The 24,260-nt window shown below is 46.8% G+C and overlaps 1 protein-coding gene across 1 annotated transcript; it reads right to left on the minus strand.

The window, feature by feature from the left end:
- Positions 1–7,054: 7,054 nt before the first annotated feature.
- LOC120305110 (zinc finger protein with KRAB and SCAN domains 1-like) lies at positions 7,055–21,227 on the minus strand. The gene is made up of 4 exons (XM_039336527.1): positions 21,107–21,227; positions 12,558–13,740; positions 11,090–11,351; positions 7,055–9,495 (listed from the first exon to the last, which is right to left on the minus strand). Exons 2-4 carry the CDS (start codon positions 13,368–13,370, stop codon positions 8,813–8,815), a joined length of 1,758 nt encoding a protein of 585 aa, XP_039192461.1. The 5' UTR covers positions 13,371–13,740; positions 21,107–21,227; the 3' UTR covers positions 7,055–8,812.
- Between the last annotated feature and the right edge of the window lie 3,033 nt (positions 21,228–24,260).

A 24,260-nucleotide genomic window follows, 5' to 3' on the forward strand; every position in this document is an offset into this window, starting at 1 on the left:
CTAAAAAAAAAAAAAACAAGTGTTTTTCTGTCTCCTTCAGTATTTTTTTTTATTTTTTTATTGAATAACAAAAATTAAAAACATTGAACATGGTAAATCAGATTTGACATACATCACAGTTCATATTCACAATTAAATACTATGAAAAAAAACACCTTTACAATAACATCACTCTAATCTCAATCTTAACTTATCTCATTACAATGACTTCCATATTTTTTCCCCCACCAGTATTAATGGCCATTTACTTATCCAATTGTACAGCTCTGGGGGCAGAGAGGGTGCCTTTAATCAGATTAAAAAATATAATTTTATGAGATTAGTATTGAAATGGACAGGAAACCTGGAGATTCCTGTAAGTCAGTGTTTCTCAATCTTGACAATTTTAAGGCATGCGGATTTCAACTCCCAGAATTCCACAGCCAGCAATGCTGGCTGTGGAATTCTGGGAGTTGAAGTCCGCATGCCTTAAAATTGTCAAGGTTGAGAAACACTGCTGTAAGTTATAACAATTTCTACTTCCTGATGCTGATATTTATATTAGTGCTGCATAAAATATCTGGGAGGTCACAGCTAAAAGGCAGACTAAACCCATATTTCCCAACAGATTTTGGTTACTCATTGAAAATCAAAGCATAGATTTATTAAGACACAGCCTACCAGCAGACTGACAAAACAGTCAGCAAACAGAAATTTTGGAAAGTCCTTTTTTTTTTTTTTTTTTTTGCAGCATAAGGAAACGAAGATAATCCAAATTTTTGGTTCAGGTCTCTGCATTCCCCAGATGTAGTTGTTTCCATTTCCCAGTTTATGACATACAGAATAAGCACGGGAACAAAATGTGTCAACAGTGCCCTAATTTTGTCCCGGTAGCAGTCACAGTCCCTAACATTCAGCCTCGCTCCCTGACAAATATTAAAAATAATAGGAGAATAAGAGGAATGTGGAGAATATGAAACACCCCCCCCCCATTTCTGCTTTTCCTGTCCCATTCACAGGATGTCCTTAACCACGATATGAATGTTTTTTGAATCCCATGTTGATCTTTTTTTTTTTAACAGCTTCATTAGAAAGCATGTTTTATAACCAGGGATATATGCTGATATTTGTGACCAGAGGTAAAACTTTTTTTAAAAGAGTGAGTTGCAAGAGACGTCAGCTATTCAGGTGCCATTGAGAGCAAGGTTTTTAAGGGTAAGAATGAGTTTGTGCTCTTTAAGCAAACAGAAGTGTCAAGGGCTAGATTTGCACATACTGAAAAACAAACTAGATGGGTTTCTTAGCCTTTAAGTCAGGGGTGGTCAGTTTTGGCAATTTTAAGACCTGTGGACTTCAACTCCCAGAATTCCCGATTCTTGTAGGGAATTGAAGTCCACAAGTCTCAAGAGTTACCAAACTTTGGTACCCGTTTTAAGCCATAAAGAAGATAATAAATTGTGGGAAGATGAACATCCTTGCGCAGAGAGCTGTCTAAAGGGAGGGAGGGAGGGAGAGAAGGAAGGAAGGAAAATTTTGCAAAAAAAATGCAAATATAGAAAATAATAATAATAATAAAAGTTGGAAGGGATCTGAAAGGTCATCTAGTCCAACCCCCTGCTCAGGCAGGAAACCCTATACCATTTCAGACAAATGGCTGTCCAGTCTCTTCTTAAAAACTTGCAGTGTTGGAGCATTCACTGTTTCTGGGGCAGGTTGTTCCACTGATTAATTGTTCTAACTGTCAGGAAGTTTCTCCTTAATTCTAGGTTGCTTCTCTCCTTGATTAGTTTCCATCCGTTGCTTCTTGTCCTGCCTTCAGGCGCTTTGGAAAATAGCTTGACTTCCTCTTCTTTGTGGCAGCCCGAGATATTGGAACACTGCTATCATGTCCTCCCTTGTCCTTCTCTTCATTAAACTAGACATACCCAATTCCATCCTTTTCTTATATGCTTTAGCCTCCAGTCCCTTAATCATCTTTGTTGCTCTTCTCTGTACTTTTTCTAGAGTCTCAACATCTTTTTTACATCGTGGTGACCAAAACTGGATGCAGTATTCCAAGTGTGGCCTTACCAAGGCATTGTAAAGTGGAATTAATACTTCACGTGATCTTGATTCTATCCTTCTGTTAATACAGCCCACTGTGTTGGCCTTTTTGGCAGCTGCAGCACACTGCTGGCTCATATTTAGGTGATTGTCCACTAGGACTCCGAGGTCCCTCCCACAGTTACTACTATTGACCAAGGTACTCCCTATACTACGGTACACCTGTACATTTGGTTTTTCTTGCCTAAATGTAGAATCTTACTTTTTTCACCCCTGAATTTCATTTTGTTAGATAGCGCCCAGTGTTCAAGACTGTCCAGATCCTCCTGTATCCTAAGCCTGCCTTCTGGAGTGTTGGCTATTCCTGCCAGCTTGGTGTAGTCTGAAAATTTGATGATTTCCCTATCTATCCCCTCGTCCAAATCGTTGATGAAGATGTTGAAGAGCACTGGGCCCAGAACAGAGCCCTGGGGTATCCCACTACACACTTCCCTCCATGCAGATGCGGTTCCATTGAGGACCACACACTGAGTATGGCCGGTCAGCCAGCTACGTATCCATCTGGTGGTGATGCTGACTAACCCACATTTTTCTGTCTTATCAAGTAGTAGGTTGTGATCTACTTTATCAAATCCCTTACTGAAGTCCAAGTAAATTATATCCACAGCATTCCTCTGATCCACTAATTTTGTCACTTGGTCAAAGAATGAATATATAACTGTCTAGCACAGGGGTAGGCAACCCAAAACACTCAAAGAGCCACTTGGACCCGTTTCCCACCAAAACCAAAACCCTTTTGATATCTAAAATGAAGATAACACTGCATATATCCTTTTTTACCTTTATTATAGGTGTTTGTGTGTGTGTGTGTGTTTGTGTGTATGTGTGTGTGTGTATAAAAATAAAAATAAAAAATATATATAAAACATTAAAAAAATAATATATATATATATATAACATTAAAAATAAAAGTAAAAATATGACTCTTGGAAATATCCATACTATTAAAACAATGATCACCAAGAGAATGCTTTAAGAGAATAAAATTACATACACACACAGGTAAAAAAAGGATATATGCAGTGTTATCTTCATTTTAGATGTCAAAAGGGTCTCTCTCTCTCTCTCTCTCTCTCTCTCTCTCTCTCTCCCTCCCTCCCTCCCTCCCTCCCTCTCTATCTGCCCTTGGTTTGCCACTCCTCTTCCCCCACTCTCTTTCTCTTTCTTCTCTCTCTCTCTCCCTCCCTCTCTCTCTCTCTTTCTCCCCCCCCCCCTCCTATCTGCTGCTCACCTGGCAAGCTTCAAGCTGTTGTCCAACAAACTCAGGGGTAAGCAACCTCCTCTCTTTTATGATTCATGGACTTCAATTCCCAGAATTCCTGAGTCAGCCTAGCTGGGCTAGCTAGCTCTCTCCTGCGCTTCCTGCTTCCTGCAGAGACGCAGCAAAGGGAGGAACTTCGCCCAGTAAGCTTTTCAGCTCCTCGGAGAACACTGTGAGTGCACTCTCTTTTACACATACAAACACACACAGAGAGAGAGAGAGAGAGAGAGAAGCAGGGAAGCGCAATTGCCTCTCTCTGTCTCTGTCTGCAAAGGCAGAGGAGGCTGGGAGCCACAGGGGAAGGGCTCAAAGAGCCGCATGCGGCTCCGGAGCCACAGGTTGCCGACCTGTGGTCTAGCATATTCAGGATTCAGAATCCAACTGTTAGTAATGTCACTTGAATATAAAGATTTTGATTGTGAGGTTCAAAAGCGAACAGCTATTTTGACTCCTATCACTTCCACTTTCTCCCCCCCTTCCTGTTTTTGAATGTCTCTCTTTTTTTCTTCCTTACCTAAGGAGTTTCATTCTCACATTTCACACACATTTCAAAATCCACTGGTGGGCAACCCCCTAGGAAATTTCTTCCTGTGCATTTCTTTCATAATTGCTCTCCAATTTGAGATTGAGAATTACCCTACACTACAAAGCATAAAGCTACTTGGGAGTCGGGTTTGATTTCTACAGACTCTGCATTTTTCTTGACGAAAGGCAGAAAGAGTTTGCAGTTGCCTTTTTAGCGGGCTCTTTCCCAGCCTACAGCTGTGGCTCTCCTGATGGCCTTTTGTCCAAATATTAACAAGATTCCAGCCTGCTTAATTTCTGAGCTCAGACATTCAGCCAGGTCCTGCCACCTCCTGCAGTTGGAAGTTTTCCTACAAAATATCAGTTCCAGGACTTCCTCATATTCGGTAAAAGTGAGGGTAAGGGGGGGGGGTTACATTTAAAAAAAAGTGATTGCAGAAATGAAGTCTGCCTTGTTGAATTTACTGTGTCAGACGAGAATAAATGAAACGTGAGCACTGGGGCTTGAGTTCCTTTGCAATAGCAGACGTGTAATCGATTTTTTTTCTCCTTTGGGAAAAGCTAACGCTGAATAATATAACAGTGGCAGTTACAATGAGGGCTAATGTTTTTCTGTATTGATCTGTTGACAGCTCTTTATATAGGGCAAACACAAGGCCCGGGGGTGGCCCACGAAGTGGTTTCATGTGGCCCGCAAAGCCATCTTGGAAACAGTGAGGGAACGGCCCCCGCTGCCTTGGCCCTGGCCAAGGCCGGACGGGAGCCAATGTACAATTTTGTGGTGACCATCTATGCTGAAATGCATTCAGTCTTAGCTCCATAAGGCGGTCTGGAAACAGCGAGGAATCAGCCCGTGCCGCGCCGGCCCCACCCCTGGGTACACGCTGGGGAAGTGTCACCCTTTGTGAGGAATGAAAAAATGCACCATCGCCTGGAAGTGGCCAGCAAATGGCCCTCACCTACTTCACATATCCGGCTTGATAGTCTTTGCCCTGGTCCCACCCCTTTCTGCCAGAGACCCTCAGATCTGTCCCACTTCTGTCCAGGCCCCCACAGGCACCCTTGACGCAAATGATGTAGAGCTGGCCAAGCCCACTCCATCCACGCCCACCCAGTAGGGCGCACCCACCCACCCCCCCGAGGGCAACCGCAGTGCTGATGCGGCCCTCAACGAAATTGAGTTTGACACCCCTGATTTAGTGACTCTTCAAAGTTAGAACGGCGCTGGGGGAAAAAAATGACTTAGGATCGTTTTTTCAGTTATGGCCTTTCCAACAACTCTTCCCCCATGATCCTATGTTTAAAATTCAGAGACTTAGCAACCGACTCACATTTACAACCGTGGCTGTGTCCCAAGGTCACATGATCCTTTTGCGACCCTGACAAGCCGATGGAGACGCCAGATTCATTTAACAGGTTGCTAACTCATCATCGGGCAGGGATTCACTTAAACAATCAGGGCGAGAAAGGTCATAAAAATGGGGCAAAACTCACTTAACAGATGTCTCACTGTCTCAATTTTGGGCCCAAATGTGGTCATTAAGTCGAGGATTACCTGTTAATAGCTTGGCGCTGTAGTGAAAGGCACCAGACAAGAGTTGCAAGCTATCTGGACCACTGGAAGCAATCCAAGTCCCCCCCACTTTTTTGGGGGGAGGGGAAAATTCCTGATTTAAAACAACAGAGCAGGGGTGTCCAATTCTGGCAGCTTTTTAAGATCTGTGGACTTCAACTCCCAGAATTCACCAGCCTGCTGAAGACCTGTTGAAATCCACAGGTCTTAGAAAGACTAATTCAGGAATGTATCACTCTGGGCAGTTTCCTTGGGGAAACATCCTTTTCCTCAAATCAGGGGTAGGCAACCTCGGCTCTTTTATGACTCGTGGACTTCAACTCCCAAAATTCCTGAGCCAGCCATGCTGAGGGGAAAGGGAGAGGTTTCCAAGCTGAGCCATGCTGGCTCAGGAATTCTGGGAGTTGAAGTCCATGAGTCATAAAAGAGCCAACGTTGCCTATCCCTGCCGCAAATGATGGCCTTCCCCATGGAAGCCCGTTCCCTTCCCCTCTTCCACTTAAAAAAGCTAAAGTGGGGCCATTTGCTGCTTTTAGAACAGTAGTTCTCAACCTGTGGGTCGCAACCCCATTTGGGGTCGAACGACCATTTCACGGGGGTCGCCAAACAACGCAGTCTGCCATTTCCCCCCCCCCTTTTCCTTAGCTGTGCAACTCCCTTTTATTCTATTGGCTTTTGAAAGCCAATAGAATAGACTCTCTTGAATAGAGTCTAATTCAGCAGTTCTCAACCTATGGGTCGCGACCCCATTTGGGGTCGATCGACCATTTTTCGGGGGTCGCCAAAGGCGATCCGCCATTTTCCCCCCTCAGGGGGCGCCGCCGCGCATGTGCGCCGCGCATGGGGCGGCGCCCCCCCATGCGTGGTGCGCATGTGCGGCGCCACCCCGAGGGGGGAAAATGTCGTCGTCACACAAACGTTGAGAACCACTGGTCTAATTCTATTGGCTTTCAAAAGCCAATAGGAATTGTCCAGGCTGTCTCTGCCCTGCTGAGCCCGCCAAAAGTCCCATTCTGCAAACGGTGCTCCAAGTTGTCTGCAACAAAGGCGAGCTGTCTGGAAGTTTCCATCCCTCCCTGCTGAGCAACTACTAAAAATGTAAGTAAAAGAGGGCCAGGGGTGGGAGGCTGGCGGGCGCAGGGAGGGTTGCTGGTGTGCGTGGGGCCTGGCGGGTGCCTTAACTCCCTTAGCTGGTGGCCCAGCCGGTGGTCGCCCTGCGCCGTCGCTGCCCCTTGCCAGCTACATCTCAGCTGGCGCAGGGGGCGGCACCACGCATGCACAGCGCTCCCGGGCAAGGAAAGGTCTTCGACTTACGACCGGTTGGGTAGTCCTCAACTTACACCCGGTTGAGTAGTCCTCGACTTATGACCGGTTGGGGCTCGCAGCATTAAAAAGGTTGAGAACCACAGTTTTAGAAAATGCGAATCCGGGTTTAGGCAGTTCAACCTGCCCAAGCCACTAAATTCCAACTTCCTCCCTTTGCCACCAATGGAACATTTCCCTCCCACCCCTCCATTCCCTGTTGCTTTGAGAAAAGGTGACCCGGCATTTCTCTCAGCTGGGAGGGTGTTTGGATGCCTCAAAGGGATGACCATGCTACAGAGGCAAAGGAGCAGTCTTCGACAATCTAGTTTTATTTATTTGCGCGTACAAACATGGGCACCCCAGCCGCGTTGCGGCTGGCTAACATAAGAGCACTAAGAGCAGGAAATTGGAGACAACCCTTGAGGTCCCTCACAGGAAGCTGGAATCGTGGTTTGGGCTCCTTGATGCAGGCCAGCCCTTCATCCCCAACTTAAATCACTTCCTGGGCTAAGCAGGACTTTACCTGCAACGCCCAAAGTCATTTTAGATCGGAAAATGATAGGCCTTGCCATAATCCCCAGCTCCATTTTAAGCCTTTCTACCCAGCACGTTGGGGACAAAGTGAGCTTTAAAAAAAAAAAAAAAAACCAAACACACCAACGAGAAACAGACCAGGAAAGCCGTGGTTCTTTTGCCGTCTGTTTCAACAGGAGGTGTAAAATACTATGTCCAGAATCCAGACAACAGGCTGGCTAATGTTCAGTTTACTGGAGGGGGGGGTGTTAAAGTGGAAGAAAAAGCCTAATTTCTCAGCAAAAGCAGGGTAAAAGGAGGGCTGGGAACTCTTTACATTAGAAAATATAAAGTTATCCTGCCGGAAACAGCCATGTATTTCAAGACACCCTTCCTTGATGTAAAACCAAAAACGGTGCACATTTTTTAAAAAAAAAAAGTATTAGGATCTAGAAAAACAGTCAACCTGATGTAACTGAGACTTGGTAGAGGAATGTTAAACTTTTTCAGAAATCCAGCCTGATTTGAGATCTCCCAAAAAGGTGGGGATTATTCCAGAGGTTACAAAGGATCTGCCCATGAAGTCAAAACCCACCATTTTGGGACCTTTCTAAGCGCCAACCGTTTTGGCACACCTCGAATCCTCAGCCTCAATCCCTGCCCTCCCTTCTGCAAAATGGGTATAAAAGGAATCTTAACTCAAAGCAGCAGCTCAGTAAATACTGTACTTTTTTTTCTTCCCCACCCTCTATCACTGTTTTAACTTTGCAAGCCTGTATATTTTGATTGTTGGAACCAACTGGGTTCTTCAATATTATTAGGCCCTATATGTATGTGTGTGTTTGTGTGTGTATACATATATACAATAAATATAATAAATAAATTGTAACTGAGAAATGGGAAGACGAGTATGGCCATTTGAAGAGCTTAAAATTCCCACCTTCTTTTAATTACCGGAGAAGTAAAATGACCTTTATAGTGATCTGTTTTTTAAGTGACTACGTAAACGTGGGTTGATTATTCCTATTTTGCAGACGGGCAAATGCAACTTGCCCCAAAGCTGCACTGTTAATTAATTCCACCTCCCACAGATCAAACTCTTTGCTGCTTCCTTTCTTTTATAATCTGCAATCATGGGGACTTGGAAGCCCGCAACAATCCTTCTTATGGGCCTGAAGCTCTGCCTTACGCTTCCTTGCATAGATAGATGGGCTGTCCTCCTAACACACTAGGCCGCAGGGGTAGTCAACCTTGGCTCTTTTATGACTGGTGGACTTCAACTCCCAGAATTCCTGAGCCAGCCATGCTGAGGGGAAAGGGAGAGGTTTCCAAGCTGAGCCATGCTGGCTCAGGAATTCTGGGAGTTGAAGTCCACCAGTCATAAAAGAGCCAAGGTTGCCTACCCCTGGACTAGGGACAGAGAGAGACACACACACAAAGTGTGGGGGAGGGATCTGCCGGGCTGGCAACCGGAAATGAAATTGACCTAAAAAAAAAAAAAGCTACCAGGTTTTGTGTTTTGTTTTGTTTTTTTAAGAGCGAGCTACGGGTCCTCAGTCCCACGTCTTCCTTTTGGTGCCCCTGCTGGGCCTGGCATCGAGGCCACGGGAAGTGGCATCGGAAGTGGAAGGCTTTGGGGAGTCGGGCGCAGCTGCCTCAATTGGTCCAACGGTGGGAGCTGGCTCCAGGACTGGGTCACCGCTGCCACCAGGCAGGGCCACAGGAGGCACCGGGCAGGGAACGACCGGACTGGTTACCGGCTCGGAAGGCATGCCAGGGAGGTGGCCGGACGGTACTGGAGCTCCAGGCTCTGGAGGACCCCAGGGCGGGTTGCTGTACCCGGTGTAAGAGCTGTAGTGGGCATAGGCGCCCTGGGCAGGTGACCTCTGACCCGTAAACACCTCAGCGATGGCGGCCATGGTGGAGGTCTGCCTTCCCAGGAACTCGCCCAGGTCTTTGTGGGAGCGCTCAATGGCGGTGACCATCAGCTGCGCCGTGGCTCGATCCTGCCGCCGCTCCTGCTTGCGGTACTGCCTCTCTTCCTGCCTGGCCCTGTCAAAGGCCTTCAGATCGTGGCAGTGCAGGCCCCGCATGGCATCCAACAGCATCGAAGGGGCCCGGGAGGCCGACTCCACCAGCTGCATGCTGGTCTCCAAGCGCTGCTTCCGGTTTCGCATCCGCCGGTTTCGCATCCGCTCGGCGTTGGTGAGGGGCCTCCGGAACTCCTGGATGGGCCCTGAGGGGGCAGGATGGGGGGGGGAGGATGCAGAAGGGTACAAGGGGAGAGGGGAAGGAAAACAATTAGATTTCTGTTGGAGACCTGAGATTTACAGCCGTGGAAATTCCTCCTCTCTTAATCTCCCATCCTAAAACAAACAAAAAAAAGCATTAAAAATGCAATTTTGGTTTGTCTAGTTCAGAGGTAGGCAACCTTGGCTCTTTTATGACTGGTGGACTTCAACTCCCAGATCTCCTGAGCCAGCCATGCTGAGGGGAAAGGGAGAGGTTTCCAAGCTGAGCCATGCTGGCTCAGGAATTCTGGGAGTTGAAGTCCACGAGTCATGAAGGGGCCAAAGTTTCCCCCATGCTGGCTCAGGAATTCTGGGAGTTGAAGTCCACCAGTGATAAAAGAGCCAAGGTTGCCTACCCCTGACCCAAAGCATAATCATGCAAAGGGTAGGGGTGACCACTGGAACTTTGGATCCAGACCCTAAGTCCTCTGTCTCAAATAGGTCAGGGTGGGGAACCTTGACTCTTTTATGACTCGTGGACTTCAACTCCCAGAATTCCTGAGCCAGCCATGCTGAGGGGAAAGAGAGAGGTTTCCAAGCTGAGCCATGCTGGCTCAGGAATTCTGGGAGTTGAAGTCCACGAGTCATAAAAGAGCCAAGGTGGCCTACCCCTGGTCTAGTTCCAAAACCAAACACTGGGACTCCTTGGGGGATGGCTGCCATGCTGGTGCCCTGCCTTCCTAGGAACTCCAAAACCTCTAGCATCAATAGAATTAAAGGTACTCCTTGACTTACAATCGTTTGTTTAGTGACCTTTCCAACTTACAACGGCGCCGGAAAAAAAGCGACTTATCATTTTTCACACTTGCCACCGTTGCACCGTCCCCATGGTCACCTGATCAAAATCCAGACACTTGGCAACCAGTCTGCATTTATGATGACGGTTGCCACGTCCCCCTCCCGGGTCACACGATCCCCTTTTGCGACCTTCTCACCCCGGGACACGGCAACTGTCACAAATACGACTCAGTTGCCCAGTGTATGAATTTTGATGACGTGACGACGGTGATAAGCGTGAAAAACTGGTCATAAGTCATCTTTTTCAGTGCCGTTGCACATTTGAACGGTCACTAAACAAACTGTTGTTAAGCCGAGGACTACCTTTATGGTGTCTTCACTTTGCGGTCAAGATCGAAAACCACCTCTTTAAAAAAAAAATAATTTTTAAAGACTGATTGAGAAGTAGATCTATTCCAAGACCCGAAAAGATTGTTTCTCCATGCTGGAGGCATGGAAAGATGGAGCTCCAAGCCCATGACTCTCAGCCAGCAGAGCCCTGCTGAAGGAAGTTATGGGGAGTCCCAGCAGCAGAGGGTTGTCGCTCCCCTAGAACAGAGGTCCCCAACCTTTCGGGCACCAGGGACCGGTTCCCTGGAGAGAGGTTTTTCTGCAGACCGGAGGATGCACGGTTTTGTGTGCTCCCTGCATCCCGCAGATGGGGCTTTGCTTGTTTGTGTGGACCGGTTGCTGGCGTGCCGTGGCCCGGTACCGGTCCACGGACCAGGGGTTGGGGACCCCTGGCCTAGAAGATCACCTTACCGTAAGGGCGGAGGGTGGCGCCGTCGTCTGCTACAGACTTCCTGCTGATCATCCTCTGCCGTGCATTTGTTGGCACTCGCTCCGCCATAACGAGATGGGGAGCCGACTGTCCGAGAGCAGGATACTGGGACTGTGGTGCCAAGAGTGGGTACTGCATGGACAGCGCCACTGTGGGGTAATGGACCTGCTGCGTCATGGCAGGATACTGGACGGGCGGTGGGCGGGTAGGGTTCACCAGCACGTCATCGAAGGACCACATCACCTGAAAAAGGCAAGAGGGAAAGTTAATTCCAGCTTGTTTCCTCTCTTGGGGAACCTGGTTTAACTAAATCAGGGGTAGGCAACCTTGGCTCTTTTATGACCGGTGGACTTCAACTCCCAGAATTCCTGAGCCAGCCATCCATGGCTAGCTCAGGAATTCTGGGAGTTGAAGTCCACCGGTCATAAAAGAGCCAAGGTTGCCTACCCCTGAACTAAATGAAATATACACCAACTGCCTTCCGTCGTTTTCACTTCCACAAATTAGCTTCATCCTGCTTTAAGATACAAGTAGTCCTCGACTTACGTCCTTAATGGAGTCTGCCATTTACGACCTCTTTTTGTGGCGGGGGTTAGGTGGAATCTGTGGTCGTTAGATGAACACCACGATCGTTACGCAAACCCGCTGATCGTTCTGGGGCGTTTTTGCCGAAAAACAGAAGTAAATGCCTGTTTTTCGGCAAAAGAAAATAATAAAAAAAATTCGTAAATTGTGGACGCTGCAAGCAGCCCTAAGGGAGGCCGCTTGCCGAGCACCCCAAATGCAGTCATATGTTGGGGATGGGGGGGTGGCCATCAGAATTTCAGAATCGGGCTGTGCCTTTTGCGGGAACCTGTCGCAACTCTGAACGGTTGCCAAGTAACTGGTCATAAGTCAAGGACTACCTGCTAATGTAAACTTCTTGGTTCATAACTAGATCTATTTTACCTCCTAGCACGCTCTCTTAACTGTTTCGTTGCTAGTTGTGGTTTTGATGTTTTACACCGCCCTGTAATCAACCCGGGGGACAAAGATGATTTTTGAGCAGATGGGGCTATAACAGTGGTTCTCAGCCTGTGGGTCGGGATCCCATTTGGGGTCGAACGACCATTTCACGGGGGTCGCCAAACAACGCAGTCCGCCATTTTCCCCCCCTTTTCCTTAGCTGTGCTACTCCCTTTTATTCTATTGGCTTTTGAAAGCCAATAGAATAGACTCTCTTGAATAGAGTCTAATTCTATTGGCTTTCAAAAGCCAATAGGAATTGTCCAGGCTGTCTCTGCCCTGCTGAGCCCGCCAAAAGCCCCATTCTGCAAACGGTGCTGCACCAGTTGAGTAGTCCTCGACTTACGACCGGTTGAGTAGTCCTCGACTTACGACCGGTTGGGGGGGGGGGTCGCAGCACTAAAAAGGTTGAGAACCACTGGACTATAAGCTCGTGTTTGTTACCCGTTGCTCTTTCCTTTGGGTCTCTCTCTGCCGCACCAGGAACTCTTCCGAGAAGGCCACCGCTTGGCTGCAGGTTTCCGGACCCCGTTCCCGGACCCAGCTCTGCATCTCCCTGGGGAGGATGATCAAGAACTGCTCCAGAATCAGAAGCTCCAGGATCTGCTCCTTGGTCCGTCTCTCCGGCCGCAGCCACTCGTGACAAAGTTCCTGCAGCTGCCGACAGGCTTCCCGGGGACCCTCGGCCTCCTGATAGCGAAGACGTCGGAAACGCTGACGCCGGATCTCCACGCTGACCGTCCCTTCGGCCAGAGCCTCTTCCTTGAGGCCCCCGTAGCTCCTCCGTTCCCGGTGCTCCTGGCCACTATAGACTGGCGGCGTTTCCCTGCCCAGGCTGGGCAGAGTCTGGCCTCCCCATCCTCCCGAGGGCCAGGGGCTGGGGCTGGCCGGGGGCTCGTAGGGGGCCTGGAAAGAGCTGTTGTCCCACGGCAGGGCTTTGGGTAGGGCTGGGTTCCTCCATCCCGATGGAGGATACTTGGAAAACTCCTGTCTGGGGGGAGCCCAGTGGTGGGGCGGGAGAAGTTCGTCCGGCTCCCGTTTGACGTGGCGGGAAGCCTCTCCGGATAAGAACTCCCGCGTGGAGCCGATCTGAAGGAACCGCGAGACTCCTCCCCGCCCCATCTCTTGCGCGGCCGTCTCCTCCATCTTCGGGGCCGGCCGCGGGCTCGGCTCGGCAGCCCCCTGTAGCTGGAGGTGAAGGGCAGCTGTTTCTCCTCTCCCCGATGCCATTTGGTCCCCCGCAAGGGAGGCCCGCATCTCACCTCGGGATGAGCGAGGCGAGGCCCTGGGGCCCTGGCCGGAAGGATGGCTGGCCCTGCCCGGCGGCCAGCGGGGAGTGCAGTGAGAACTGCAGGGCACGGAGAAGATTTTGCCTATGGGTTCCTTCTGGAAGGGAGGGGAGGGAGAGCAGCTCAGGCTCACCCACCCCCTCCGCCCTCTCAACGCAGGAAAAGCAGTCGGACCCCAATCTCCAGGGCCACCTTTCGGCCTCGCCCCTGCCTTACAGCAGAAGCAGCCAGGGCATTGACGGCTGGCTCCAAACAGACGGCATCGTTCCCAGGCAGGATCGCATGGTCTTCATGAGAACTAGCAGCAGCCCGCGGAGATTTTGTGGCTCCCTAAAAACCTAAGGGACACAAAACGTTGGAGAAAAGTCTTTTATTTTCTACAGCATTTATGTCAGCTGCTTCCGTCCCGCCGTTCTGGAAGGAAGTCCTGGACTCTTGAGGGGGTGTGGGGGTGAAATGTTTAACAGGAACACGTTAAAGCAGATGCCACTTTTCCTATATTTGTGGGTGGCCTTGTGCGACTGCTCCCTGATCTTAGGAATCTTGGCTCTTTTATGACTCGTGGACTTCAACTCCCAGAATTCCTGAGCCAGCCATGCTGAGGGAACAGGGAAAGGTTTCCAAGCTGAACAATGCTGGCTCAGGAATTCTGGGAGTTGAAGTCCACGAGTCATAAAAGAGCCAAGGTTGCCTACCCCTGAGCTGGGGGGTTGCAATGGGAGGGCTTAAAAGTTTTGTCCTGTGGCATCTTCTTATTGGGTATCGCTCTTCATTTCCTGTACAAACCACTCTGGAGGTTTTAGGTGAGAAAGCACAATGGGGGGAGGGGAAATAATCTAGATCAGGGGTAGGCAACCTCGGCTCTTTTATGACTGGTGGACTTCAACTCCCAGAATTCCTGAGCCAGCATGGCTCAGCATGGAAACCTCTCCCTTTCCCCTCAGCATAGCTGGCTCAGGAATTCTGTGAGTTGAAGTCCATGAGTCATAAAAGGGCCAAGGTTGCCCACCCGTTCTAGTCCAACCCCCTGCTCAAGCAGGAGACCTTACACTAGGGGTAGGCAACCTTGACTCTTTTATGACTCGTGGACTTCAACTCCCAGAATTCCTAAGCCAATATGACTCAGCTTGGAAACCTCTCCCTTTCCCCTCAGCGTAGCTGGCTCAGGAATTCTGGGAGCTGAAGTCCACGAGTCATAAAAGAGCCAAGGGTGCCTACCCTGATGTAGATTAAACGTTTGCTTCTTCTTCAGTACGGTCTAACTACAACTATTGGCTAAACGGCGGCTGAATAATTTAATGACTTGCAGGGCCCAACCAAAAACTTTTAGCCATACAGCATCAATCCGGTCTTTCAGCCACTGGCTTTCAGTGGGGAAAAAGCATCCACAGAAAATGGGAGGCATATCTAAAAATGGGCCCAGTGAACTTTGCATGGCTTTCATTCGCTAACAGCCAAAGCCACGTAAGGCTTATATATTGTTTCATCGTGCTTTACAGCAGGGGTCCCCAGTCCCTGGGCTGCTCGCATGCCCACCATTCACACAGAAGCATCCCCTCTGCCCCTCCCCACCCCCAGGCCGCCACGCTGGAAAGGTTGGAGGACCCCTGCTTTACTGCACTCTCTGAGTGGTTTACAATATCAACGTATTGTCCCCAACAATCTGGCTCCTCATTTTACTGACCTCGAAAGAATCGAAGGCCAAGTCAAACCCTGAGCCGGTCAGGGTCGAACTCTAGGCTGTGGGCAGAGTCAGCCTACAATACTGCGCTTTAACCACTACAGCACCAAGGCTTGAGGAAAGATTTTTGTCTCTCCAGTAAAAAATAAATTAAAAAATGGGAAGGACCCTCAGTTCCACTGATGATCTGATTAAGTTGTTGTCATCCCCCTCCCACTGTCCTTAATTGCTCCATCCTCTCTCCCCCCCCCCAAATGTCTTTCAAAATAATAGGCATCACTGGAGCTTTTGAAGCTAAGTTGGGTAGCCATTTGTGTAGAAGGAAGAAGAAGAAGAAGAAGAAGAAGAAGAAGAAGAAGAAGAAGAAGAAGAAGAAGAAGAAGAAGAAGAAGAAGAAGAAGAAGAAGAAGAAGAAGAAGAAGAAGAAGAAGAAGAAGAAGAAGAAGAAGAAGAAGAAGAAGAAGAAGAAGAAGAAGAAGAAGAAGAAGAAGAAGAAGAAGAAGAAGAAGAAGAAGAAGAAGAAGAAGAAGAAGAAGAAGAAGAAGAAGAAGAAAGTTGGAAGGGACCTTGGAGGTCATCTAGTCCAATTCCCTGCTCAGGCAGGAAACCCTATACCATTTCAGACAAATGGCTGTCCAGTCTCTTCTTAAAAACTTCCAGCGTTGGAGCATTCATTGCTTCTGGTGGCAGGTGGTTCCACTGGTTAATTGTTCTAACTGTCAGGAAGTTTCTCCTTAGTTCTAGGTTGCTTCACTCCTTGATTAGTTTCCATCCGTTGCTTCTTGTCCTGCCTTCAGGTGCTTTGGAAAATAGCTTAATTCCCTCTTCTTTATGGCAGCCCCTGAGATATTGGAACACTGCTATAATGTCCCCCCTCGTCCTTCTCTTCGTTAAACTAGACACGCCCAATTCCAGCAACCGTTCCTTATATGTTTTAGCCTCCAGTCCCCTGATCATCTTTGTTGCTGTTGATGCCGCCGTCCCGAGGCGAGGCGGGTGTCACGAAAAATATAGGACACCCCCCCCCAAAATAAGACCTAATGCCTCTTTCGGAGGCAAAAATAATATAAGACCAGGTTTTACTTTCAGGGAAACACGGCAGTAGCTAAATGAATGGGATCATCAGTTGAGGACTTCCTGTAGGCTGCATACACACATCAATCTAAATTCAATCTGCTTAAGCTCCTGGTTGGTTTTTAATCCTTTAATAAGCTGTACAAATCTGGTTCAATTAACTGGCAACTCAGTGTATTGTGCAAGCGGTATTACGGTAACTTGTAATTGTGCGGGTTTTGCACAATTTACTAATTACAGTAGGATCCAGCCATGGAGAGGTTTAATAGAACTAGCGCCATCTCCATTTCCTATCATGACAGCCAATCACATCCAGGAACCCCCTAAGGTTATGAAAATAGCGGCCTATTTATTTTGGTGCCCTTGTATCAAAACACGGCGGAAAGTGTGCAGCTATTTAAATATCCTTATTTATAGGAGCAAAACAGTATGCTCCCCCCCCCAATAATCCATAAGCTGTTTTAAAAGCCATAAATAAATGCTAGTCCATGGGAAGGGAAAACAGAACTATTAAACAGCCTGGCTGCCTTCATTATCCTGCTCTCTTCTTTATGCTGCCTATATATTGGAGTCAGAAGACTTCTAGGGAACGTCTCTGCTGTATTATATTCCTGACAGTTAGAACAATTAACCAGTGGAACAACCTGCCTCCAGAAGTTGTGAATGCTCCAACACTGGGAGTTTTTAAGAAGAGACTGAAATGGTATAGGGTTTCCTACCTGAGCAGGGGGTTGGACTAGATGACTTCCAAGGTCACTTCCAACTTTACTACTACTACTACTACTACTACTACTACTACTATTATTATTATTTGCACAGTCAACCAGATGTTCAGACTGGATTTGGCATTTTTGTCTACCTATCAGTCCTTACCAAGGACCTGGGATAGGCAGATATGGATGTTTCATGGTATTACAGATATCGTCGCAGGATGGAAGCAGTTCCTAGTAAGGCCGTCTTTTGTAATTGACTAATGGCAAATTTGTTATTATAATAATAATAACAACAACAACAATAATAATAATAATAATAATAATAATAACTATATTATTATTACTATTATGGATCATCGCACAGTCAGCCAGATGTTCAGACTGGATTTGGCATTCTGTCTACCTATCGAGTCCTTACCCAGGACCTGGGATAGGCAGATGTGGATGTTTGATGGTATTACAGATATCGTCGCAAGATGGAAGCAGTTCCTAGTAAGGCCGCCTTTTGCAATTGACTAATGGCCAATTTGTCAATGCCATTGGTGTTCAAGTGGTGCTCCAGTTGTTTTGGGATTGCACCCAAGGCGCCTATTACTATTGGTACTACCCTTGCTTGCTTTTGCCACAGTCTTTCTAGTTCTATTTGTAGGTCTTTGTATTTTGTTATCTTCTCCAGTTCTTTCTCGTTTATTCTGCTGTCCGCAGTCCATTATTATTATTATTATTATTATTATTATTATTATTATTATTATTATTATTATTATTCCCCCAGTCAAGGGCCTTCTTCATTCTTCCAAGGTGTAGAACAACTCTTTTAATTTCCTATCATACTGAAGATTTCTTGGTTGCTGGTTAGGAAAATAACTTGCATTATAGTCACTGTTCCTGACACTATAGGTAGTCCTTGACTTAAACAGTTGATTTAACAACTAGGTCACTGAAAAAAGTGATTTATGCCTGTATTTCACACAGTTGCAGCATCCCCATGGTCACGTAATTAAAATTCAGATGCTTGGCACCTGGTTCCTCTGTATGACGACTGCAGTGTCCTGGGATCGTGGGATCCCATTTTACGGTCTTCTGTCAAGCAAAGTCAATGGGGAAGCCAGATTCCACTTAACAACCACGTTACTAATTTAACAATTGCAGCGGTTCACTTAACAAGGATAGCAAGAAAGGTGGTAAAATGGGGCAAAATGCGCTGACCAATTGTCTCACTTAGCAACATCAATTTTGGGTTCAATTATGGTCATTAAGTCAGGGACTACCGGTATGCTGCACACTGTGCTAGAACAAAAACTAAGGAAGACCTGAGGACGCATTAGTAGGAATCAACCTGGATACACAAAACTACTATATAGGCCTGTCTTGACTTGCAAAGCACTACAAATGCTTACTGGAGGACAGGAAAAAATCTTTACCGTGTAGCCTGGAAAATGTAGAGCTCTCACTCTGGGGAGTCATAACTCAAAATCAGGGGTCTTCAAACTTGGCCCTTTTAAGACGTGTGGACTTCAACTCCCAGAATTCCTCAGCCAGGCACACGTGTGCCTGGCTGAGGAATTCTGGGAGTTGAAGTCCACACGTCATAAAAGGGCCACATTTGAAGAGCCCTGCTCAAAATCAACTGCAGAAACAACTTGTGGAAAGCAGACAGGAAAAGTATGTACTCAAAGATGGCATAAACAACAAAAGGAAATTATGGCAGGAAGCAGATGGTAGCAGAAGGCGGGGTAGCAGAAGGTGCCAGAAGGTGGTTTACCTCATAAGAAAGAATGACTGGGCTGGGTGCCAAAACAGAATAACGGAAGAGACCTTGGAGGTCTTCTAGGCTCCCTGCTCAAGCAGAAACCCTATACCTGGAGTAGGCAACCTTGGCTCTTTTACGACTCGTGGACTTCAACTCCCAGAATTCCTGAGCCAGCCATACTGAGGGGAAAGGGAGTTTCCAAGCTGAGCCACGCTGGCTCAGGAATTCTGGGAGTTGAAGTCCACCAGTCATAAAAGAGCCAAGGTTACCTACCCCTGGCCTATACCACTACAGACAAGTGGCTGTCCAGTCTCTTCTTAAAAGCATCCAGTAATGGAGCAGCCACAACTTCTGAAGGCAAAGCTGTTCCACTGGTTAATTGTTCTAACTGTCAGGAAATTTCTCTTTAGTTCTAGGCTGCTTCTCTCCTTGATTAGTTTCCATCTATTAGTCGTGCCCTCAGGTGATTTGGAGAATAGGTTTTCCCCTCTCCTCTTCATGATAACCTCTCAAATACAGGTAGTCCTCGACTTACCACAATACATTTAGCGGCTGTTCAAAGTTACAACAACACTGAAAAAAGCGACTTATGGCCATTTTTCACACGACTGTAGCAGCGTCCCCACAATCAAAATTCAGTTGCCTGGCAATTGGTTCATATTTATGTCCCAAGGTTACCTTTCCCCACTGACCTACAAAGTCAATGGGGAAACCAGATTCGCTTAACCACCATGTTATTAACTTATCAACTACAGTGATTTAGTTAACAACGGTGGCAAGAAGGGTCGTAAAAGGGGGCAAAATTCACGTGACATCTCACTTCGCAACATAAATTTTGACCTCATTTCTGCTCATAAATCGAGAACTATCTGTATTGGAAGATCCACCATCACAAGACTCCAGCCCTCTAATCATCTTTGTTGCTCTTCTCTGCACTTTAGTTTCTAGAGTCTCAACATCTTTTTGGTCGTGGTGACCAAAACTGGATGCAGTATTCCAAATGTGGTTTTAGCAAAGCAGTATAAAACAATACAAACACTTCCTGTGAGTTGATACTATCTCTCCGTTGATGTAGGTTAGGCTTTTTTGGCAGCTGCAGCACACTGCTGGCTCATATTTAAGTGGTTGTCCACTAGGACTCCTAGATCCCTCTCACATTGTACCAGTTGAGTCAGGTACCTGCATTTTGTTTTTCTAACCTAAGTGCAAAAACCTTACTTTTCTCGCCACTGAACAGCATTTTGTTGTTCAAGTCTGTCAAGATCTTTTTGAATCTTGAGCCTATTTTCTAAAATGTTGGCTATTCCCCCCAGCTTGGTATCTCCTGCAAATTTGATAAATAATCCTTCTATTGCTTCATCTAAATCATTCGTGAAGCTGTTGAAGAGGACTGGAACTAAGAGAGAACCCTGGGATACCCCACTGCATACTCACAGAAATGGAAAAGAGAGCAACAGAAATCCTGCAGTATTTCTGCAAAGGGGAACAAGCAACTGTAAAAAAGATACCGCTTTCTCCTTATTTGGCTGATAAATAGCTTTAGGCAATAGCATCATTGCATAATCTTGATGTTGGAATATGCAAGCAAAAGACAGAAGGTAAAATTATCTTGCCTGCCTTTGTACTCACATATTTCCTTTGTACCTCACATATTATTTCCTCTCTCCTTGTCACCCAACCACTTCTGCTTTTATCATGTTGCTCGGATGACAGCATGCAGAAACCAGCCAGCCAACCAACAAAGCTACAGGCATGCTCGGCTGCAATGTCTTTTATTTGTATATTCTGCATTTTATCTATTTTACTGTAAGCCACCTAGAGTCTCATATGTGAGATAAGCAACTATATAAATCCAATGTATTTTATTGATTCATTCATTTTGTATGTCTCCCACCTCAGCAAAGGACTCTGGGCAGTGAACAATCTGCAAATAGATTTCTGTCATAAAGACCAGAAAAACAAAAAAGAAAAAAAATTAAAATACACAGCAGCCAAAGATCATTATCATCACCATTATCATCATCTCTTCTAATGAAGAATTATATTCCTATTCTATGCAATTATTCTATTCTATTCGTATTCTATGCTATTATTCTATTCTATTCTATTCTATTCCTATTCTATGCTATTATTCTATTCTATTCTATTCCTATTCTATGCTTCTATTCTATTCCTATTCTATGCTTCTATTCTATTCTATTCTATTCTAGGGTGGGACTTTCTTTCTTTGGGATGGGGGGGATCCTCACTCCTTTCAATACTCCCACCTCAGCAGGCGCCCTATCAGGCATGGGGAGGAGGTGGACTACAAAACCCATCACCTCCAGCTAGGGAGGCTGGGAGCGATGGGCTCTACAACCTATAGAATTGGAAGGCACCAGGTTGTTGGGGGAGGGGGTTGCATGCGAGTCCCCCCCCCTTCGCCTTCTTCGCTGCAGGCCCGTCCCGCACAGACTCCTCCCGTTTCGCCGCCCGCCGAAACTCACCTCCTGCCAAGCGGAGGCCCGCAAACGGGCCGGCTCTCCCTCCCCCGCGCCTTCCGCTGCCCAGCGTCCAACTTCAGACAATCCGACAGGCTTTCGTAGCACCCACTTCCTCCCAGCCAAGAGGAAAGGACAGGAAAGGGAAATAAACGCCGCCGCTCGCACGTCCGGGCTACTCTAGGCGACGATACTTTATGGTTTCAACTCTTTCAAAGGCGAATGAAAGAGGAACAAAATATCTTTATTGTCACCCCTTTTTTTTTCTAATTCTCGGATAGGGAGTCCTACTTTTTTAGGTTTCCTATCTCTGCCTGCTTTAATTTGATGGGTAAAATATCGTGTAGATTGTTTTTCTGTTTTTCAGGTAACTGCAGGGGTAGGCAACCTTGGCTCTTTTATGACTCATGGACTTCAACTCCCAGAATTCCTGAGCCAGCATGGCTGACTCAGGAATTCTGGGACTTGAAGTCCACGAGTCATAAAAGAGCCAGGGTTGCCTACCCCTGAGGGAAACCATTTGTTCTGATATAAGCACTCAGCCCACACTCAGTAGTACAGGTAGTCCTCGACTTACGACCACAGCTGAGCCCAAAGTTTATGTTGCCAAGTGAGAAATTTGTTAAGTGCGTTTTGCCCTATTTTATGACCTTTCTTGCCACAGTCGTTAAGTGACTTGCTGCAGTTGTTCATTAGTAACACAGTTGTTAAGTGAACCTGGCTTCCCCATTGACTTTGCTTAGTCAGGTTTCAAAAAGGGATCACATGACCTTGGGGCGCTGCGACCGTCATAAATGTGAACCAGTTTCCAAGCATCTGAATGTAAATCACGTGACCACGGGGATGTTGCAATGGTTGTAAGGGTGAAAAATGGTCATAAGTCAATTTTTTCAGTGCTGTTATAACTGGGTGACATTAAGGAGTAGTATTTTTACAAAATAATAAAGCAGCCCATGATGGCGGAAATCTTTTTGAGATTTTGGTGATGAAAACATTAAAGAGATCTCAGAATTGAGTGCCCAAACGGGTTGCTAACTTCTAAATTGCACATACTTACCATCCTCTTTGCAGTCACGCTTCAAAGTCCATCACAATATTTTTCTTGTCTTCAAGTCAGAAAGGAAAGACATTGTTTTTAACCCATTGGCAGAATTAGTCCACCAACCCATTAGCAGTTTTCATAAAGCAGAAGCCATCTTACAGTGATCTGTATCTATTATAAGCCATGATGTTGTCCAAGCGATGTGCATCTTGTCACCCCATTGTGCAAATGACAGAATCAGATATGATCTTTGTATCATTTGCCAAGAACATAACATGTGTCTTTTGCACAATGCAGAATGATTTACACGTCACTATTTGTCCTTCAGGGACATCCACGTTCCTATCTAAAACCAACATATATTTTTGCCACACCTCATTTTATCAAAGCTTTGAAATTGGCCACATTGTTAATATTGCTATGATACTGGCTGGGGAGAGCTGGCTTGGTGCAGTGGTGAAGGCACCAGGCTATAAACCAGGAGATTGTGAGTTTTAGTCCCATCTGAGGTACAAAGCCAGCTTGGTAACTTTGGAACAGTTGCTCTCTCGCAGTCCTAGCACCAAAGGCAAACCACTTCCAAAATCTAACACATAGTAATGCATAGAGGGGCATTCAAGGTTCATCGCCTGCAGTTTGGGATGAGTGTCGCCCCAGGGCTTTTTCAGAGCGTAATGGATTGCACACTCAAAAACATTCCAGCAGTGTTTTCCTTACTTTGATGATATTCTAATTCAGGGCTTTTCAACCAGTGGTACGGGTACCACTTGTGGTACATTGGCACCTGGCAGGTGGTACACGACCATCCTAGAAAAGTGGTAGCGGGGGAGGGGAGTGAGCTGAACTGGTGGCAGCACCGCACAAGCCTGAGCGAGAGATGGCTGGAGCTGCAGGGCTGTCAGGGCTCAGCAGAAGCACCAGGATCAGCGCCGCTTTCCAGATGATCAGCGCTTCTTCGGGGCTGTCAGGGCTCAGTGGAAGCGCCAGGATCAGTGCCAGCTGGAGCTTGGCGCTGATCCTGGCACTTCTGCTGAGCCCAGAAGAAGCGCTAATCAGCTGGAATGTTGCAGCATCTCCAGGGTCTTGTGATTTACATTCAGATGCTTGACAACTGATTCATATTTATGATGGTCACAGTGTCCCAGGGTCATGTGAAGTGACCAAAACCTGCTGCAACCACCCAGCAGACAGGGGGAATAAAAACCAACCCCCCCCTCTGCCAATCCTCAACAGAAATGCTCACAAAAATGAAAACCTCGAACAGGAGGAAGAGTGCCACCAGGCGGGCAGGCAGGCTGTGGCTTGGGGGGCACTTTTTTCAGTGCCATTGTAACTTCAAACAGTCACTAAGTGAACTGTTGTAAATCGAGGACTACCTATACTTTATCACTTTTTTCCTTGGGGGGGGGGAGTCATCAAGTTTTTGATACCTTGCTAGGTAGTACTTGGATGCTGCCATATCCTAAAAGTGGTACAATGGGTGAAAAGGTTGAAAAGCCCTGTTCTAATTGCTGGAGAGTCAGCTGAGATGTTAGCAGAACGCCTCAGAGGAGTTCCCCAACATGTCCGTGAAGCAGGGTTAAAACTTAAAAGAGATAAATGCCAGATCTATGTGAACTCCAGTGAGTTCCTTGGATTCCGGATAGATGCCACCAGAATCCACCCCACTGACTCAAAGCTTAAGGCTATACAGCAGGCTCCCAGACCTAAGTCAAAGGGGGAGCTGCAGGCATTTTTAGGGTTACTTAACTTCTACCCTGCGTTCCTTCCTCACAAGGCAGCATTAGCAGAGCCTGTGCATAGGCTCCTAGATAAAAGGGCACCATGGGTGTGGACTAGCATCCACGAAAAAACTTTCAAATCAGTCAAATCACCGCTGTCATCAGACTCAGCGTTAACACACTTCAACGAAGAACTGCCTATCAGTATTGCATGTGATGCTTCATCGTATGGGATAGGAGCAGTTTTGAGTCATTTAATGGCTAATGGGCAGCAAGCACCCATGGCGTATTATTCAATAACACTTTCCCCTGCGGAAAGAAATTACGCATAACTTGACAAAGAGGCATTAGCAATAGTAGCTGGAATAAAAAAAAATCCATGATTTCCTTTATGGTC

This window comes from Crotalus tigris, unplaced genomic scaffold (assembly GCF_016545835.1).
Source record: "Crotalus tigris isolate CLP2741 ecotype Arizona unplaced genomic scaffold, ASM1654583v1 scf7180000017666.379230911805:20528666, whole genome shotgun sequence".
NCBI lineage: Eukaryota > Metazoa > Chordata > Lepidosauria > Squamata > Viperidae > Crotalus > Crotalus tigris.